Source organism: Mercenaria mercenaria, chromosome 8 (assembly GCF_021730395.1).
Source record: "Mercenaria mercenaria strain notata chromosome 8, MADL_Memer_1, whole genome shotgun sequence".
Lineage (NCBI taxonomy): Eukaryota > Metazoa > Mollusca > Bivalvia > Venerida > Veneridae > Mercenaria > Mercenaria mercenaria.
The window spans coordinates 6424079-6446578 of NC_069368.1; the positions used below are offsets into that span (position 1 = coordinate 6424079).

A 22500-nucleotide genomic window follows, 5' to 3' on the forward strand; every position below is an offset into this window, starting at 1 on the left:
AGTTTTTGCTTGACAGTGTCATACTTACGATTTGATGCAAACGTGCTCAGGGGTCGCTTTGTACATTTTGTTTAGGTTTTCTACAAAAACGGCAGTTCCTCGTCAAACTGTACAGACGTGTTTACATTAATGACAATGAATTGCACTGACCAAATGTTTGCGGCTGGAAGAGTACACATGTGGGCTCCTGTCTCACTGGTTGTTTTCATTCAAACGTGAAAAACATATGTGAAAACTCATTAGAAAACTTAACGTAATATAATCAGCCGGCCATATTTATCCACCCGCTTCTGCGACGAATCCTCCACCGCCGCGACGTTGGAACCGCCGCCGGCCAGTGTGAAAATGGTTCCCTCAAAATAAACTAAATAATGTTTTGGCCTACAGCCGTCAAACTTCATAGAATGATTGCGTGTTGTCAGTGGATGAACCTCACTGCTGTAGACACAAGGTCAAAGTCAGAAAGACATGTAGACTGAAAATGGCTTCTGCTAAATACCTTAAGAATTAATTGAATCCCTTGAGCTTGCTGTCTTCAGACTTGCATGTCAGTAAATTACCTTTTTTTTCGGAGTCAATAGGTCAAAGGATCGAATGTAGGCCTATAGTAACACTGCATGAGTCATCCATGATGGTTACCAGTGGCAACTGTACAGAGGCTTACACCGAACAAGCAAAAACTGACAGTTGGCAGAGGCGGCGGAATCTGTTCGGCCCTCTGTTGCAGGCAAGGTCATACTAAAATTGTGATTTTTCACACACAGTTCATGGCCTCGGGTGATTTATGCTTTGTCCATAAAAAAACATACCAAAACTCAACGGTGGCGCTGACTGTAAGAAGGATTCAGACAAACTGGATTCTAAGGCTACACATAATAATGTAGAAAATCAGGTAACCACGTGCGCACGATAGTAGTCAGAATATAGCGTCTACAAATATAACATTTAAATATTCATTAATGGGCATTTCTCGCTTTTAAAGAAATTTCCTTTGATGACGTGCATATGTCTGTGTTTGCTTCGTGCGGTTCCTACGACTTTCGTATAAATGTAGACCTCAAGCATCGACACGTGTATGATCGACCTTTTTTAGCTCACCTGTCACAAAGTGACAAGGTGAGCTTTTGTGATCGCGCAGCGTCCGTCGTCCGTCCGTGCGTGCGTGCGTCCGTGCGTAAACTTTTGCTTGTGACCACTCTAGAGGTCACATTTTTCACGGGGTCTTTATGAAAATTAGTCAGAATGTTCACCTTGATGATATCTAGGTCAAGTTCGAAACTGGGTCATCTGCGGTCAAAAACTAGGTCAGTAGGTCTAAAAATAGAAAAACTTTGTGACCTCTCTAGAGGCCATATATTTGACAAGATCTTCATGAAAATTGGTCAGAATGTTCATCTTGATGATATCTAGGTCAAATTCGAAAGTGGGTCACGTGCCGTCAAAAACTAGGTCAGTAGGTCAAATAATAGAAAAACCTTGTGACCTCTTTAAAGGCCATATTTTTCATGGGATCTGTATGAAAGTTGGTCTGAATGTTTATCTTGATGATATCTAGGTCAGGTTCGAAACTGGGTCATGTGCGGTCATAAACTAGGTCAGTAGGTCTAAAAATAGAAAAACCTTGTGACCTCTCTAGAGGCCATACTTGTGAACGGATCTTTATAAAAATTGGTCAGAATGTTCATCTTGCACACAATTTAATGAAACTTTACACAAGTGATCAGTACCAACCCTAGTTGTGCATGGTGCAGGTTACGTTCTTTTAGATAAATATTCTGCACAGGTATGGGACTTTGTTTTTTTGTTACTATACTGTATACATACAGTCTATATACATGCAGTCCACATAATTATGCAATCTTGTGTCATCAAATTGCAATGTACTGTGTCAGTGCAGCATGCGGGGGGTACATTCATCACCTTTAGTGATAGCTCTAGTTTAAACATTTTTATTTGATAAACACAATCTATATGTGTATGGGATACTGTTTCTAATTTTCAAGACAATATCTCCATTATAAATGGCGTACCTCCGTTTGATGGCACATGGTCATGTACCTCACTCTGTGATATAAACCGGTGTGTGCATGCGTGCGTGCGTTGTGTGCGTCTGTCACAAAGCTTGTCCGCACTTTAAGTCGAACATTTCTCATCCGATCTTCACCAAACTTGAACAAAACATGTTTGCCAATAAATCCTTTGCTAACTTTGATAACCAGCCAAATCGGCCCAAGCACTTCGGAATTATGGCCCTTGAATTACCGAAAATTGGCGTTTTTACTCTTGTCCGTGCTCTAAGTCGAAAAGTTCTCACCCAGTCTTCACTAAACTTGAACCAAATGTTTTTTACCATAACTCCTCAGCCAAGTTAATTAACTAGTCAAATGGCCAAACGCACTTCAGAATTGTGGCCCCTGAATTACCCAAAATGAGCCTTTTTACTCTTCAAAGGTATATTTGTAGTGAGTAAACAGTATGTAAAGACTGACTTACAATTTAGATGATTAGGCAGATGTGGGATGCGCTTTTCTGAAAAGCAGCTCTAGTTAAGAACGCTTGTGTCTTCTGAAAACTCATAAAAAAGCAAATTATGGACCCCTTTGTAGTAAGGCAGTTATCTTTGAACAATGTGAATACTTTATTTCACGGAAACAATGCGTCCGGCCACGGGTACGATCCAAGTCCTAGTATGATCAACAGTCCCTCTTTGACATTGAATTATCAATTCTACTGTTGGGAATCTGAAATAATATACAAGAGGGCCCTAGGTCGCTCACCTGTGTAACACATCATAACAGTGTAAACATTTTTACCTAGTGATTACATTGAAACAAATATTCTGACCAATTTTCAGTAAGATTGGACCACAAAATGTGGCATCTCGAGTGTAAACAAACATTTTCTTTGATTTGATCAAGTGACCTAGTTTTTGACCCCACATGACCCAGATTTGAAATCATCTGACTTCATGATAAATATTTCAACCAAAATTTATGAAGATAGAATAAATGTGCCCCCTTGAGTGTCAACAAGCTTATTCTTTGATTTGACCTGGTGACCTATTTTTTGACCCCACATGACCCAGATAAAAATTTATATGATATTTCATGCAGACAGACATTCTGACCAAGTTTCATGCACATCAAATTTTGTTTGTTCTTTGTATTTTTTTGGTAGAGGTAGTTATAACAAAGAACAATATTATTTCTATTCAATTTATTGTTTATAATGGTACAGCTGTATCAATGTAATTAAGAAACAAACATGTATGATCAATATTTCAACTATACAAGACATATATCAAGCACTACCAATATCCAACATGCTTCACATACATTACATGTAACAGAGATAGCCTATGGTCAGAATGGTATAAAGATATCTGGTTCCAAGTTTTGTAGACCAGTCTCGTAATGCAACGTTGTCATTGGTCAATTTCAAGACTGGGTTCACAATCAACCAATTAGATCAGGGAGATTTGAGACTGGTCTTCAAACTGTCATTTCACTTTGTACCCTGGAAACAAGGTAATAATACTAAGTTTAGATACCAGTGGCGTAAAAAAATCAACCAATCAGATGATCACATTTTGAGACAGGTATGCAAACACTGTCAAGTTTCCAGTTTCCAAGCCCGAAGCCTGCATAATAGGTGTGTACAAAGCAAATAAATGTCATGCTAAACATGTCACCCTTATAGACAGTCAAACTTGTATCAAGCAGCTAGCCAAGTGACTGGTTGTTTAATACAAGTGGTCGTTTATTACAGGTGGATGCTAAGACAGGTGGCTGCTAAGGCAGTTCAGCTGTAGTTTTAGTACTGATAAGCTATACAAGTCTGCTTTTACAAATAACTTAGAAAGCCTGGAACATGTTGAACCTTTTTCACTATTGTTTAAAGGTGAAAACTGTTACAAGTATGAAACTGCAGTCTCTACTATTTCCACAATATCTGGTATCTGGCTAGACACTTTCATGAACTGTTATCTAAATGAATATTAACATGTTGAAATTATAATTTCCCAAAATTAAAATGATCTAATCTACATAGTTTCAGCAAATACTTTTCAGTACTGTGCCTTTAAAAAAATCAGAATCAATGCATTCAAAACATACATCATACTCTGTTTTTACTAAAAAGTATTCAGTGCAGGAATCGGACAATTTGCATAACAACAACTTGTAACTTACTATGTTAAATCTCATGCATTTATCAAACATTTTAGGCCAAAAACGCTGAAATAGCACTATCACTGCCGAAGTGCAACACAGCATCATACGTGACCTGTTTTTTTTGTTTTTATTTCATTAAATACTGTCAAATCATCAATATATTCATGAGGAACTACTTTTTTAGTTTTGTCAATCCAAGAAATTCAATCCCGACAAATATATAACATTTCCATACATTTTACATTCAAATTCAGATCCCCATGAAATTGCCCTTTTAGTCCAAACCATGATATTTCATGCCAATGAAATTAAAATGGGTTCAAAGTATTCAAATTTTTGATAATTATGTCAATTTAAATGACACACTTAAGGCTAAAAAATAATGTGTTTGGCAGTATGACAATTACTGTATATGAGAAAAAATATAAAGTAAAAGTTGGCATCTAAATCACATACCGGTAATCAAATTTCCTATGGTGTTCTAAAAGAAAATTACAGAATCTTTTCTACAAGAAAGATTTTTAGATTTTTTGAAGACACCAAAAGGTAGTGCTGCATCCAAGAACATTCTAAAAGTGATGAAATGCTGCTTCTACATGTAGGCATCACATTCTATTTCAACAAAACTTATTTGTAATAATTTCATACATAGAAAAAAACAAAACACAAAACAGATAGATCTGTTATAGATACAAAGCGAAAAAAAAATCTCTTAATAAAACAGTATTTAACAGCGCCGACATTATATGATATGTCGAGGTTTCTATATACAATGGTATTCATGTAACAGATAATTCAAACTAGACGTGTGTCCATATGACACTGGTGCCCCCAATCCCTGTCACTGTATGTCTATTTTTGACTAAGTCAAGGCCAGTAATTCTGGTGTGACCGAGTGATATCTCTAACAAAACTCCACAACTTCACATGCTGAATAATATTCCTGTAATGTTTCATAATCCTGGGTCAAATACTTATTGAGATACATGCAACACAAACATGCATATTATTTACTAATTCAAGGGCCTTAACTCTTGTCTGGCTGTGTGAAATCCAAATCAACCACCAGGTGCAAAACTTCACAAGCTGAATAACAATTCTGTGAAATTTGATGACTCTATGTCCAATACTTTTTGAGATAGGTGTCAGAAGGATGGACAGACAGATGAAAGGACAAGGGCAACTTTAAGTGCCTCCAAAAATATTTGGGGCAAAAAATTAATTATATAACATAAATAAATGCATCAATTTGTTCTAAGACCCTTGAAATAAAGGCCTGATTTTTTGTCAAGTGACAGTTACACTTTCAAATACTTTCCATTTAAAGACTGTTCAAAACCTTGTGGGCCTTATGTATCCCCACTTAGATAGCTTGTAGTACATGTTTAATCTTTACATAACACAATTACCACAAACTTATGTTTACTATACAGGTACAAGAGATAATGCCACAGTTTTAGTCCTATGATTACGTAATACTGGTACATTACATTTAGTTAGTGATATACAAATGCAGCTATCTTTGAAACTGAAAGTAACAAAAACATGGATGTCAATAATTATATGAAGGAGATTGCTTTTGTTTCCTTCTAGATTTTAAAACAGTTGTCTTAAAATACCTTGGTCTATAAAACATAACACAAGGAGGAAACTCCCAACACCTATCATGTCTTATTGACCAAGCTGTAAACAACACAGTTTACAAATGATTTAAGGTAGTACTGACATATCAAACAGTATAGTGCAGACATATTAACAGGAGAAAAGTGACATACTAACAAGACAGTACTGCATTTTCAAGAAGCAAGAACTGTTTGTCCTAAAACAACGGTCCTGTCCAATTAACACGGAACTTTGTTGTATTAACAGACTAGTCCTGTCATTTTTACAGGACAGAACTGCCATACCAAAAGGATAACACTGATATTCCAACTGGATAGTACTTGCAAATGGGATATTCCTTGTATATAAATACAAGACAATGCTGACCTACCAACATGATAGAACTGATTTATTAACAAGACTGTCATCATAATAACAGGATTGTACTGTCATATAAACAGAGAAGTACAGAAATATAAATAGGATAGAACTGATAATAAAACAGGATAGTGCCTACATATTTACAGTCGTCAAAGACATGACAGACACAGAAGCACCAAACATTTACCCATTAGTTAATATACAGTTTTGGTTGATTCTTCCAGCAAAAACTGATTCAAAATCTAACCATCAATAATCAGAACTGACAAAACTTAAACTAGAGCTATCACTGATGGTGTTAAATACCCACAGACACTGCTTTAATACAGGGAAGTTAAGCGCTAGGCTCAGCCTCTCAATGAAAGTAAAAGATTATGACAATCTTCTGTGCCATTTAGAATGTATGGAGTAAACATGAAATAAAGCTATTGACCTTGACCTTGGACCTACTGACCTTTGGTCATGGGTGAATATCTAGGTATGATGGTGAAAATTTATGTACATGTATAGTTATTTGAAAATCCACAAAATGGTTCTGGAGGTATGTCTGTGGTAAGGAATGCTAGACAGACCAGTGAACAGCTGGCATGACTACTTACAGTCCCACACACTGAGTCTATGGGTCTATAGGTGTAATGATAAAATCTGTATGTCTCTCTAATACAAGTATACAGCTTCATTTATTCTACAGAAAGCCTTAGTCCAAAAACTATTTCATTAGTTGACCTTCCACTTCAAACAACATCTATGTAATGCTGGAATTTACATTTCTTCATATGCTTATCAATTATACAGTAATAAAGGCGTTTCATAGAAAATAAAGTAACAACTGCCAAACTTAACAGTAAAACAAGGCATATGTTAAATAATGCTAGCTATCAAGTTGTTAGTATCGTTTTTAAAACACCTTAACATATCTATACATACAAACTCACTGGTATCAAGTTGCTATATAAGGGCGAAAAACTGTTGACAGCAGAAAGTATTTCTTCTATCAATTGAGCTGTATGCAAGAAAAGGAATTTATCACTGATTGTAGATGCAGATGGGACTACCTGACTGTCCAGTTACCTGCTTCGGTGGTACATTTGTACCTCGACAGAGCCTTGAAATCACAAACAGTTACAGACATACTGGATACACCCATCTGCACCTGCAACCAGTGAAATGTTCTTATATTTAGTGTACACCAGGGACCCAAGGCTATAAAACTGTAGGCCAGTCTTGCAATGCAGTATTCAGACTGGTCAATTTCAAAACTGTGCCATCAAACAACCAATCAATAGCTGGATTTAGCAGTGGTCTAGTGTGTAAGGTTTTGGCCGTTCAACCCTGCAGTCTTGGGTTTGAGCCCCACTGAGGTCAAGACCACAATTTCTCATGACACCTGTACTGTTTTTTCCAGAAAGTGGATTTCAGAGTGGCTCAAATAACCTTGCAGCTTTCATCACAATCGAGCTAAAATAAATTATTACAAATTAACTGCTGGATTTTTGAGACTTTGCTCCCAACTTGTACTACCTTTGGACCCTGATGAAGGTATTCTAAATACCGAAACCGGTAGTTATATTAAATTACAGTCTTAAACTTTTCTGGTGTTCGGACGTGTTCTCACTTTCTACCCTTGCACTTTAACCTTGGACCCTGATATATACATGAAATATATTTAGCACTGCCACAGCTGATGAGAAAACAATACTATTTATTGTGCAGCCTAATATGTAATATTCTTGCAATGCCCATATTCTCACGAAGTAACAGGTCTCAAACATTGAGCATTTCAACAAGAATAAAACTTGCTAGCTTATTTTTTTAAAATCAAAATGTTTCTCAGTACTATAGTACAAACAGTGGGTTAAACAGAAATCTGTCATTAATTGTAATATTGTCAGTCATAAGTATGAGGAGTTAGAAGTGCTAGGAATCAATAAAAATTTGTCGGTTAATTTGTAAAACAGGTTGACATGCATACATTTGTATTTACATATGTAAGAGGCAATTCTGTTAATTGAATGAATATGTAACACTTCAGTTAATTAAATTTTTGGGGAATTGTTAGGACAACATAATTCAACGATAAAAACGTTCCAAAATGATCACATCATACATGAAATATTCAGGATTAATTGTCTTTGATTAACCACTAAATCACAACAATTTATGACAGATTTTTGTTTGGCGCTCCATAAATAAATTTAAATCTCAATGGTTAAGTACTAATCTAACAAAAATTCTGTTCTCTAAACAATAAATACATACTAAATCTGTTTCCAACATATTACGTGATATATCAAAAAATTAATGCGTGTCATAAGAATACAAACTGTATAAAAAATTTGAAAAATGGAAGTTGAGTAGAAATAAAATGAACAAGTGATTAAGGTTCTATATAAAAAAAACAATGACAAACTCCTTTTCATGTCAACACTGTTCAAAAACATATGGCATAACTTTTTACTTAAGATAAGTATTGTAGAAAAAAAATCAAAATTAATTTGAAATTACAACTGGCCACAAACTAAACGAGAATGGGACAATCCTGTTGTGACCATCTTGTTTTATGATAACTATAACACACAATTTACACAATGAACACCGCTGAACTATACTCTATAATCTATAAATAGAAATTAAACACAAGTGTTTTCAAAACACATGCATTGCCTTGAAAGTACAACACTTGGTATGTGTACAGCCTTCCGTAAATATATTACATTTTACCAAAAGGCACCTCTGAGGCATTTTTAAAAGACAATTTTTGACTTAACATAATACTACAGCATTCAGAATATCTTTTCAACAATTTTCACTTAATCTAATACATGTATGTGAAATATTGCTCACTCAAACATCAATGACTTGAGCACCAAGGCTGCATTTATGTGATCCCCTACTGATTTCTTTATCTTTTCTATGTTTCAGATACATTTAGAAAATATCCTACAGATATATAACAGTTGAAGTAACAAGCAATTGATTAACTGATTAATTACATTCAGCCATTTAGGCAATAAAGTCAACAACTGAAAAGCTACCAAAGTCTGGTACAGACAACTGCAGCAATACCGGTAATTCATTGTTTTTATCCACATACGCAATACATATCCTTAGTGAATAACTGTGATAGCCCTATAAGTAACTAATTCATCAAACATGACTGGTTTCAAATTTTTCACTCCCAAACTTAACATTACATTATATTAAAATGGAAGCAGAAGAAAAATACTGCATTTAAAAACCTGGCATTCATTTATTTCCTTAGAACAGTGACCACAAGCACAAACCTTCCCACAGTCCTACACTACAGCATCCTGGCCTTCCTTCTGCTGAAAAGGGAGTATTTAAGCACCTTAATTTTTCAAGGCTATATTACAATTTCAAGCTGTTTTCATTTTCAATTTTTGTAACATTTCTGACTGATAATTTGGTCTCTGTTCATATAAAGGATCTGCAGCATTAGAAAGAAAATGTTAATGCAAGTGACTCGTTTACTACAATACCTTCAACATACCTTAAAAGACCTTTAACTCAGCGGTTTCATTCAAGATGCATTCATCATTTCAGCCCTAGAAAAACTTGACTAATTTCCTGATTTGCATATAAGAAAATGACTTCATAAGTGAATTTTCTAACAAATTTCCGCTTCAAGAAATACTGTTTTCTGTAGAAAGGTCTAGTTATACTATTTCTTTATTTACAATATACTGGTGTCTAGGACAGATATGTTCTTGGTGTTTTTGATGCAGACCAGTTTATATTAGAATACAGTATATATCTATGTAGAAATAATCCCAAAAGATACTATATTTTTACATCATACAGTAACGGCCTGTAAATCATGAAGTTTTTGTAACACTATTTTGAATGTTGGTCTTTTTTCCGGGTCTCCTTTCCATGCCTCTGTCATAATAGTGTATATTTCAGGTGGGCATCCTTCCGGGGCCTCCATTCTGTATCCCCGCTCTACGTGCATTACTACATCTGCTAGTGGCTGAAAATATAAATATTGTTTAAATTTACATTCTTTCATTTCAACTCTATCAGTATGTCATGTATGTCACTTATAAGACAGCTGGGAAAATCCACAGCCTGTGCCTGATAAGAAAAGTTAGTGTCATTTTTAAGAGTAAAACCTTTATAGACAACACAGACTTTAGTGCCTCCATCAAACTCAAATTGGAGTCACTGAAAATGTTATTTGAATAAAACTTAAAATTAGTTATTAATTAAAAAAAATGAAAAAAACTAAAATTGTGTCCATATGACATGGATGCCCCCACATACTGTGCCATCCTCTAAATAGCAAAGTTTTTATCAAGGAAGGGCCATAATTCTAGAGAAAAAAAATACCAACAGAAAAAAGTCTATTGTTTATGGTCATCTTCACATGAACATCCTTCACCTGTGAAACTTCCAAGCATATCCTTTCAGTAGTGTTTTCAGAGTTGGACACACAAGATATTTCTCTATATTCTATACAGCAAAACTATCAAAGAACCAAAACTGCAGTAAAAATAATTACAGAAAAAGTTTCTTTCTTCATGGTCATCTGCACATCAAGCTTATTCATCTGCTAAAGTTTGAAGCAAATCAGGCTAATAGCATTGGAGGAGTTGGACAAACAAGATTTTTCTCTATATTCTATACAGCAAAACTATCAATTTATTTATTTTTGTTGGGTTTAATGTCGCACCGACACAATTATATGTCATATGGCGACTTTACAGCTTTGATGGTGGAGGAAGACCCCAGGTGCCCCTCCGTGCATTATTTCATCACAAGCGGGCACCTGGGTAGAACCACCGACCTTCCGTAAGCCAGCTGGATGGCTTCCTCACATGAAGAATTCAACGCCCTATGTGAGGCTCGAACCCATATCGATGAGGGGCAAGCGATTTTAAGTCAGTGACCTTAACCACTCAGCCACGGAGGCCCCCCGCAAAACTATCAAAGGGCCATAAATGTGGTAAAATTGTCACAAAAAAGATTCCTTCTTTTAAGGCCATCTGCACATCAAGGTTGTTCATCTGTGAAAGTTTAAGCAAATCAGGCTTACAGTGTTGGAGTTGGCCACAAAAGATTTCGGGACACAGACGGATGTACGTACGTACAGACAGCAGCTATGCTATATGCCCCCAGGGGCTTAAAAATCCAGAGCAATAGCTGGGACTTCTAATCAAAATACATCTTGGCATTATCTAACCTCATGAGGATAGCTACATAGCTTTTTCTGCAGCACTAAATTTTGTATCGACTTGCCAATCAGTGAACTGCATGACTTGCAATGTTTGCTTATTTATGTAGAGCAATTTTTTAGGATATGGTAAATAAATGGCAATTCATGATACTGACAGGTACTCTTAATAAGTAAGACCTCCCATTTCAGTCCAACATATACTTACAATTCTCGGATAAGGGACTCGGCCAAATGAGTAAATTTCCCACAAAAGGATACCAAAACTCCACATGTCAGACTTGCTGGTAAATTTCTGAAATTACAAAAATTCAAACATAAACCATTTAATTTCATGCACATGGCTCCTGCTACTTCATGCAAATATAAGACTTAAATTTTAAGATGAAATATGTGTATTTGTTTGTTAGAATTTAATTTTTGGATAAATGTAACCAAGAAATCCAGGTAAATCAGTTATGGTATCTTTGAAAAATAATTATTTCATAGTAAGTCAATTTAGGCAAACATTTTTGACAGCGTGCACAAGCTTGGTTACTTTTTCTAAAATGACATACTGCAGTAGAATACACATGTACTCACATTGTCCCTGAGTGCTTCTGGTGCCGTCCATTTAATTGGAAATTTGCCACCAACCTGGGCTGGGTTGTAATCTACTCTATTGGCTAATCCAAAATCAGACACCTACAATGTATGAAAATGCCACATACACTTCATTCTCGCATGCTTGCCTTTCATCTGCACTACTCAATAAATACTCTTTCCTCCATTTAAGAAATGAATTTCATCCCTTATCAAGGAGGTTGACTCACTTATATTTTAAATGCAACAAACAGATTTCATTTTTTATTTCTTTGTTTTGGGTTTAACACCCATTTTTCAACAGTATTTCAGTTATGTGACAGTGTACAGTTAACCTGACCAGTGTTCCTGGATTCTGTATAAGTTCAAACCTGTTCTCTGCAAGTAAATGCCAACTTCCCCACATGAAGCAGAGGTGGAGGACAAATGATTTTAGACACAATGTCTTTTATCAAATTTTCACACCATCCTGGGGATCAAATTCATGACCATGCAATTTGTATATCTGTGCTCTCCCTATTGAGCTAAGCAGACAAACTATGGATTTCATAACCGATGGAAATTACCAATACTGTCATTTAATCAGGTTTCTTTAACAGTTCTGCTTTCTCCTTCATTCACATCATTTTAACTAATTCAGTGTTGTAAACTTCTGAACTCACAAATATTCTTAACATGTAAACTGCCAGCATTGCTAGAATAGCAAACTGAGGGTTAAACACAATACTGTTGTTAGTCCTTCTTAATACGACTTATGACAGTAGTGATTTTGATGCAGTTAACTACACATACATCTAAAACTAGAAATTGCTTTTGTAAAAAAGCACATGTCTCCCCAATGCAAAGTCCTATAGGCAAGAAGTCAATAGGGGTCAGGAGCGAAAGTCAAAGAAACACTGATGGTTGGCTGCAATAGGGATCATCTTACTTTGCATGTCCAGTCATCCCGCTAAGTTTCAACACTCTTGGCCTAGTGGTTCTCAAGCCGCTGTTCAGGTTCCTGTGACCTTGACCTTTGATCAAGTGACCCCAAAATAAATAGGGGTCATCTACTCTACATGTCCAATCATCCTATTAAGTTTCAACATTCTAGGTCAAGTGGTTCTCGAGTTATTTTCCGGAAATGATTTTACATGACCAGGCCCCTGTGACCTTGACCTTTAAAATACTGACCAAAAAATCAATAGGGGTCATCTACTCTGCATGTTCAATCATCCTATGAAGTTTCAACATTCTGGATCAAAAGGTTCTCAAGTTATTGATTGGAAATGGTTATCAATGTTCAGGCCCCTGTGACCTTGACCTTTAACGGAGTGACCCCAAAAACAATATGGGTCTTTTACTCTGCAGGAACAATCATCCTATGAAGTTTCAACATTCTGGGTCGAGAGGTTCTCAAGTTATTGATCGGAAATGGTTTTCGATGTTCAGGCCCCTGTGATCTTGACCTTCAACAGAGTGACCCCGGGTCATCTACTCTGCATGACCAATCATCCTATGAAGTTTCAACATTCTGGGTCAAGTGGTTCTCAAGTTACTGACCGAAATGGTTTTCAATGTTCAGGCCCCTGTGACCTTGACCTTTAACAGAGTGACCCCAAAAGGGGTCATCTACTCTGCATGACCAATCATCCTATGAAGTTTCAACATTCTGGGTCAAGCGGTACTCAAGTTACTGATCGGAAATGGTTTTCAATGTTCAGGCCCCTGTGACTATGACCTTTGACGGAGTGACCCCAAAAACAATAGCGGTCATCTACACTACATGACCAATCATCCTATGAAGTTTCAACATTTTGGGTCAAGTGGTTCTCTAGTTATTGATTGGAAATTGTTTTCAATGTTCAGGCCCCTGTGACCTTGACCTTTGACGGAGTGACCCCAAAAACAATAGGGGTCGTCTACTCCAGCAGCCCTACAACCCTATGAAGTTTGAAGGTTCTAGATCAAATGGTTCTCCAGTTATTGATCGGAAATGAAGTGTGACGTACGGACAGGGCAAAAACAATATGTCTCCCCCAGAGGGGGGGAGACATAGCAAGTAGTGCCTACTTGGAGTTTATATATTTAGTTCCAATGCCTAAATAGTACTTTATTTCTAGTCAAAGGAATGCTGTATCTCTCCTAGACCACTGTTGATTCCTATAGGCTATCACACCAAACAGACACCATGGACACAATAATATTCAATATAATATTTATTCAATTAATTGCCCAGTCTGATTTTATTCAATTAACTGCCCAGTCTGACTTTATTCAATTAAGTGCACATTCTGATTTTATTCAATTAAATGCACATTCTGATTTCATTCAATTAAGAACACATTCTGATTTTATTCAATTAAGTGCCCCTTCTGAGAAGTGTAAACATACAGACAGTTTGCCTACCTTTGCTGTACCTTCATCATTGACCAGGACATTTCTAGCTGCTAAATCTCTATGAACCAACTGTCTATCTTCCAGATATGCCATTGCGCTACATGTGTCACTGTAACAAGAATTTGTAACAGAGTTACCAAAGTCCCACACCTAGTGACATTTTTCACAAAACATATTGCATACCATTACATCTTCCAAGTAATAGGACAACAAACTAACAATGTATATAAATGGTAACTATATGACATTATGAACTTTGAAAATGTCTGGTAATCTATAATTGGTGAATGCTTTCAAATGCTAATATCTGTATTTTATCATATTAAAGGGAGGTAATAAATAAACAAATGAAATCCATAACGTGGTATTAAAAAAACTTGTTTTTAACTTACACACCAGAAAAAATTAAGTCTATTATTGGCCAATGCAAATCTGCACTACATATCAACCTAATTTACAGTCAATCTTGTGTTAAGAGACCACCCAAGGGACAGGCAAAAAGTGGTCTCTTAAGACAACGGTCTCTTAGGACAAAGTACGGAAATTGGGCATAATATATTGGACTTCAGTTTTCACGTGGTGTATGTAAGAGACACATTGGGTAAGGATGCAGATAAAATACATGTTATTCTTATCAATTTAATGGTTTGAAATTCTCTTCATTTTATGCAAGTGTTTCAGAATAAAGATTAACATATGCATAAATTATTTACATACATCAATAGAACTTTAAAGTGTAATAAAGTGTGTGTTTCACTTCGATAAAATCAGCTGAATTTCACACAATGTTATTACGTTTCAAGAACGAAGCAAGCCATCCCGTTGATGCCTTAAAGTTAATGTTCCCAAGATCACTCGCGAACTTAAAGAGCTTGAGTGCACAAGATAGGCCCAGACACGGGCATTCTCCTAGCAGTCACGTCCTTAAACCACTCGTATACCAAATTGTTTACATCCCCGTGAACAGTTACTCTCCTCGCACGTTTACGATCACCTGAAACATTGTTTTCAATATCCTCCAACACTTCTGCTTTCCGTTTCAGAATGTTTTGGATCTGGGTTTTTCCTACGCCCATTTCTTCAGCCAATTTACGAGCACTTTTGTTCTTACTTAATTCCAACACACGAGCTCTATCATCCAACGTTAACACTTTCCATTTAGACATATTCAAGATCAATCAATTACACATAGGATAGCTTACAATACATGTATAACACGATATGCAATTTTCCTTATTTATCAAGGTCAAGTTATTATTGGAAAAAATGGGCGGATCTTAAAAACAACGACGAATTTGATTGGTCATAGTCATATCGGTCTCTCACTAATAATTATGCAGTGATTGCGGGATCCCATCAGATGTTACTTACATTTCTCACCTTTTGCAATCGAGAATTAAGTGTCAACACGTTCTCATAATTAATCGGCGGCAGTGTTTGATGTAAAGATGATTTAATATGGACATAGTTTAATTTTACTGGTCGCTTAACCAAACAAGAGGACCATGATGGTCCTGAATCGCTCACCTCTTCCCACATGACCCAGTTTTGAGTATGACGTCGTTTTTTCTATTATTTGACATAGTGACCTAGTTTTTGAGCTCATGTGACCCAGTTTTGAACCTGACCTAGATATTATCAAGATAAAAATTCTGACCAATTTTCAGGAAGATCCATTGAAAAATATGGTCTCTAGAGAGGTCACAAGGTTTTTCTACTATTTGACCTATTGACCTAGTTTTCAAAGGTACGTGACCCTGTTTTGAACTTTACCTAGATATCAAGGTGAACATTATCACTAATTTTCATGAAGATCTCATGAAAAATATGGCCTCTAGAGAGGTCACAAGGTTTTTATATTTTTATACCTACTGGCCTAGTTTTTGACCGCACGTGACCCAGTTTCGAAACTGACCTAGATATCATCAAGGTGAACATTCAGATCAATTTTCATGAAGATCCATTGAAAAATATGGCCTCTAGAGAGGTCAAAAGATTTTTCTAATTTTAGACCTACTGACCTACTTTTGACCGCAGTTGACCCAGTTTCAAACCTGACCTAGATATCATCAAGATGACCATTCAGACCAACTTTCATACAGATCCCATGAAAGGTATGGCCTCTAGAGAGGTCACAAGGTTTTTTTATTATTTGACCTACTACCCTAGTTTTTTATGGCACGTGACCCAGTTTCAAGCTTGACCTAGATATCATCAAGGTGAACATTCTGACCAATTTTCATGAAGATCCATTCAAGGGTATGGCCTCTAGAGAGGTCACAAGGTTTTTCTATTTCAAGACCTACTGACCTAGTTTTTGATCGCAGTTGACCCAGTTTCAAACTTGACCTATATATCATCAAGATAAACATTCAGACCAACTTTCATACAGATCCCATGAAAAATATGGCCTCTAGAGAGGTCACGTTTTTTCATTATTTGACCTACTGACCTACTTTTTGATGGCACGTGACCCACTTTCGAACCTGACTTAGATATCATCAAGATGAACATTCTGACCAATTTTTATGGAGATCCATTCACAAGTATGGCCTCTAGAGAGGTCACAAGGTTTTTCTATTTTTAGACCTACTGACCTAGTTTTTGACCGCACATGACCCTGTTTCGAACTTGACCTAGATATCATCAAGATGAACATTCAGACCAACTTTCATATAGATCCCATGAAAAATATGGCCTTTAGAGAGGTCACAAGGTTTTTCTATTATTTGACCTACTGACCTAGTTTTTGACGGCACGTGACCCACTTTCGAACTTGACCTAGATGTCATCAAGATGAACATTCAGACCAACTTTCATACAGATCCCATGAAAAATATGGCCTTTAGAGAGGTCACAAGGTTTTTCTATTATTTGACCTACTGACCTAGTTTTTGATGGCACGTGACCCACTTTCAAACTTGACCTAGATATCATCAAGGTGAACATTCTGACCAATTTTCATGAAGATCTCATGATATATATGGCCTCTAGAGAGGTCACAAGGTTTTTCTATTTTTAGACCTACTGACCTAGTTTTTGACCGCACGTGACCCAGTTTCGAACTTGACCTAGATATCATCAAGATGAACATTCTGACCAACTTTCATACAGATCCCATGAAAAATATGGCCTTTAGAGAGGTCACAAGGTTTTTCTATTATTTGACCTACTGCCCTAGTTTTTGATGGCACGTGACCCACTTTCGAACTTGACCTAGATATCATCAAGATGAACATTCAGACCAACTTTCATACAGATCCCATGAAAAATATGGCCTCTAGAGAGGTCACAAGGTTTTTCTATTATTTGACCTACTGACCTAGTTTTTGACGGCACGTGACCCACTTTCGAACTTGACCTAGATATCATCAAGGTGAACATTCTGACCAATTTTCATGAAGATCTCATGAAATATATGGCCTCTAGAGAGGTCACAAGGTTTTTCTATTTTTAGACCTACTGACCTAGTTTTTGACCGCACGTGACCCAGTTTCGAACTTGACCTAGATATCATCAAGATGAACATTCAGACCCACTTCATACAGATCCCATGAAAATATGGCCTTTAGAGAGGTCACAAGGTTTTTCTATTATTTGACCTACTGACCTAGTTTTTGATGGCACGTGACCCAGTTTCGAACTTGACCTAGATATCATCAAGGTGAACGTTCTGACCAATTTTCATGAAGATCTTGTGAAATATATGGCCTCTAGAGAGGTCACAAGGTTTTTCTATTTTTAGACCTACTGACCTAGTTTTTGACGGCACGTGACCCAGTTTGAACTTGACCTAGATATCATCAAGTTGAACATTCTGACCAACTTTCATAAAGATCCCATGAAAAATGTGACCTCTAGAGTGGTCACAAGCAAAAGTTTACGGACTGACGCACGCACGCACGCACGGACGACGGACACCGCGCGATCACAAAAGCTCACCTTGTCACTTTGTGACAGGTGAGCTAAAAAGGTAAGTCAATTTCGCCGAAAATCAGCGGTCGCTGGTCGCGTTAGACAAAAGTCGTTTAGCACAAATATTTTAATAGTAAAATTGTTCGGGGGGAATTCAAAGTGGTCGTTAAAGACAAATGGTCGTTGAGGACACCTGGTCGCATCCACAATATTGACTGTACTGCAACCCTAGTAACGCTGCATTTACCTATATATACCATTAAGTTATAACTTGTGTCTCAGTTTGCATTCTACAAGTCCACAATTGTTAATAGCTTTTTATATCTATCAATACCAATTACTTTACTTAAAACATAAATTCATATTTAAATTAGTGGGACAACTGATATAAAAATACATGTACAGGCCCTTCCCCAGAAATTTTCTAAGGCGCTGGGGTAAAGTCTGTATGGCGGGATAAGGGGTGGGTGCAGGAGGGGTATGAATATGAAATAGTGGAGGGCCTTAATAGATTAGCTTAATCTTGAAACCAAGATCATGTTGTAAACAACATAGTTAAAGGCCTGTTTCAGGTCACATTGTAAACTAATAATTATCAAAAGTCATGTTGTATTGATCAGGTCTTTCATCAATATTTCATTAACAGAAAAGTGCTATTACAGTCAGGTTAAAGTTTACTAAAACGCATATCCAAAATATACTATTCGGATACTGGTACACTTTCGGAATGTTGTCTGAAAGTAGATTTTATTCAGTTACATGACCTACTAGGGTAAACCAGAGATAGTTCCTCATATTTTGATGTTTCTCATCGTAAAAAATACACCGACTGTCAGCTTTTTTTTTGAAGGAAATATGGAAAAATTGCATACGACATCAGGAGTAATTAACGACTCGTGAACGGACATTCTAAACGTTCTTTTACTTTCGATATTCATTAAAAGTTGTGCATTTTCTAGTTTAAATTACAGTAGAATCAAACTTCATTGATATATACTTGTTATTATACTAAACAACGGTCTAATTTAAATTTTGCGCGAAGAAATCTAGGGCACTTTTCACGTGCTTGGTAATCAGCTGGCCGCTTACGCACCTTCCATACTATTTATCAATTAATTTTAACACTTCATTGATTCTCATTACCTGTGTGCACTCGCCGTGACGTAATTTGCTGATCAAAAAAATCGTCGAGGCATGTCAACAGGGAAATTACATATACACTACACATGAGGTATCTCACGGGGATGAAATCGCTTACTGATTTAAGACGCCGCGCTAATAATTGAGGCACCGCGCGGGATATTTAAGCGCTGCGGGAAGCTGTATTTCGTGTTTTAAGCGCCGCGGTAGCGCGGCGCCTTATGCGGCTGGGAAAGGGCCTGATGTATTGAAGTTTTATTTTACTTTTAGCGAATGGACAAGTATCTGTGACTGCTCAAAAACTTTGTGCAACCCATGTTCCACAGAATACACATAGTGATCAATTGTTCTTTATCTTGTTTATTTCTTTGTTCTACAGTTTCATCTGTGATGAAAGCAAAAAAAAATTAATAAGCTCCCACTGAAATAGATGTATACCCAATTAAAGTAAAAACCATGGGGTAACGTGTTTTAGATTACTCAATTTAGTTAAGCCAATACCCAATTCAAAGAAAATGATAGGGCAATACCCAATTCATTCTGAGCGCTTACCTGTTGCTCTGCAATGCAATATTACTTATTCTAACACGATCTGATTCATTTTCCTATTAAACAAAGAAGGCTGAAAACAGTGAATTATTATACAACAATTCACTGTTCTGACATCACAATTATTATGTCATAGTGTCAAAGGGCATAGCGGCGCGCTGGAAAAGAAACTGATTGAAAATGGGCAAATATTTAATGAATGCCGTCAAGCATGTACTTTAAAGTCCTTGATAACGTGTTAGAATCGAAATAATATACCTCATTTAGTGATTTGCTCCTGAATAAAATCATTGTTTGAGGTTCAGATGCGTATAATTATATCCCTCGGGCTGCGCCCTCGTGATATAATTCCTTCACATCTGATCTCCAAACAATGATTTATTCAGCGACAAATCACTAAATGAGATTTATTATTTCTTAAATATAAAAGACTCCACGCCTACAATTTAAAGATCTAATGAATACAACCTTAAAGTCCAAGTTGGATACCCTTGAACGTGGAGTTTCTTAGATGACAAGATTTGCAAATAATGACAATGACCTGAAATTAGACATATTCAAGGGTAATCCAAAGCTCTGCACATATATATATATTTATCAATAGTACTTACGTAGCAAAATTGATTTGATCTTTCTTTGTGATGACACTACGTCCTCTTGATCTAAGATATTCCACAAGATTACCTTTGCCCATAAAATCTAGAACTAAGTATATTGTCCCCTCCTGAACTATTCCTATAAGTGATACGAGGTTTGGATGACGTACTGACCTGAAAATGTATACAGCATTGTGATCAAACAAGTTGACGCTCCATGAGATTATAATTGCCCATAACCTTTTAGAGACTTACCCTAAGCCCTCTTTACACAAGGGAGACAATCTGTTTATATAGTGAAAATGTTTAGTTAACATCATTTGTTAATCCTAATCCTGTCCATGTAATATCAGTGCAATGGAAAAGTAATCTATCTATGTTAAATGCTATGCATGATAAGACAGTCATACATCTAACAGTCCTGAAATTGATTTCTTTGATTTTCTCATATTTCTAGATGGTTTTCCCATACTTTGACGTATATATATGGGTAGTAGAGATTGTTCTCTTTCCAGCAGTAGCCTTTTCAACATATTTTACCTTGTAAAATTCTGTGGGTTGAGTTTTTCAAAAAAATAATCTGTTTGTTGACAAATTTCACCACAGAAAATGTCACACTTTCCCCAGGGCATTAACTTATTTGATCTTTACACAGTTTTCTATTTAGATTGCTAATCCTTGTGGCAATTAAGCATGCTTTTTCCCTGCATAGAGGTAAAAAGTGCACAGTTTGCATGGGGTACTAGGTCAATAGCCACCTAAGCATATTGTAAAGTCGAAGCGGAGTTGTCTCCATTTTTTTCCAAATATTTTATCCGGGATCATTTTTTTCAGCTCAAATAACTTTTTTTCCGAAGATGATAATTATCTAAAATATTGTTTCATCCTACATTCTTTGATGCAGTTAGCTACACATATATCTAAAATAAATAGTTCCTACTTGAAGGTTGTAGTTTTAGTTACACTGCCTACATGATAAACTCCTGTAGTATACTGCAAAAACTGTACAATTTCTTGGGTATGAAATTTTGGGGTGGCGTGGGAGGAGGTGGGGCTAAACAACTGTATTGTTGATATGTATATACATATTATATATATATATTATATATATCTGGATTTTGACCTTTGAACATAAAATACATAAAAAATATACAGCTTCATTAGGTTTTAACTTCGAGGATTGACTTAAGCATGAAATCCGTGAAAATCAGTCCCACATGAAAATTAATGACTTCACAGCAAATAATACTAGGATTGTAAAACATACAGACTGGTAGATGTTTAAAATGATATCATAAAACAAAAGCTGTCAGAGGAGATCACACACCTGCACTTTTTATGCTTTTTTGATGCAAGACATAAACAAGAGGGCCAAAATGGCCCTATATCGCTCACCTGTTATCATTGCACTTAAGGGCAAGAAGGTCAAATAATGACCTAGTTTTTGAAGGCATGTGACCCAGTTTTATACTTGACATAGATATCATCAAGGTGAACATTCTCACAAATTTTCATGAAGATCTCATGAAAAATATGGCCTTCAGAGAGGTCACAAGGTTTTTCTATTTTTAGACCTACTGACCTACTTTTTGACCGCATGTAACCCAGTTACGAACTTGACCTAGATATCATCAAGGTGAACATTCTCACCAATTTTCATGAAGATCCATTGAAAAATATGGCCTCTAGAGAGGTCAAAATGTTTTTCTATGTTTAGACCTAGTGACCTAGTTTTTGACCGCAGTTGACCCGGTTTCAAGCTTGACCTAGATATCATCAAGATGAACATTCAGACCAATTTTCATACAGATCCCATGAAAAATATGGCCTCTAGAGTGGTCACAAGGTTTTTCTATTATTTGACCTACTGACCTAGTTTTTGACCGCGTGTGACCCAGTTTCGAACTTGGCCTAGATATCATCAAGATAAACATTCTGACCAACTTTCATGCAGATCCCATGAAAAATATGGCCTCTACAGAGGTCACAA

At 36.4% G+C, this 22500-nt stretch overlaps 1 protein-coding gene across 3 annotated transcripts in view; it reads right to left on the reverse strand.

Moving 5' to 3' along the window:
- Positions 1 to 3201: 3201 nt before the first annotated feature.
- The window catches only part of LOC123523134 (tyrosine-protein kinase CSK-like), a 60094-nt gene continuing 40795 nt past the window's right edge, over positions 3202 to 22500 (reverse strand). For all 3 annotated transcript variants that reach the window (XM_045300791.2, XM_045300792.2, XM_045300790.2), the window contains exons 8-12: positions 20526 to 20684; positions 14320 to 14419; positions 11932 to 12033; positions 11558 to 11644; positions 3202 to 10146 (exon numbers count right to left, since the gene is read on the reverse strand). In XM_045300791.2, coding sequence (XP_045156726.1) covers positions 9970 to 10146; positions 11558 to 11644; positions 11932 to 12033; positions 14320 to 14419; positions 20526 to 20684 — 625 coding nt within the window. In that variant the 3' untranslated portion in view covers positions 3202 to 9969. The remainder of the gene's footprint in view (positions 10147 to 11557; positions 11645 to 11931; positions 12034 to 14319; positions 14420 to 20525; positions 20685 to 22500) is intronic.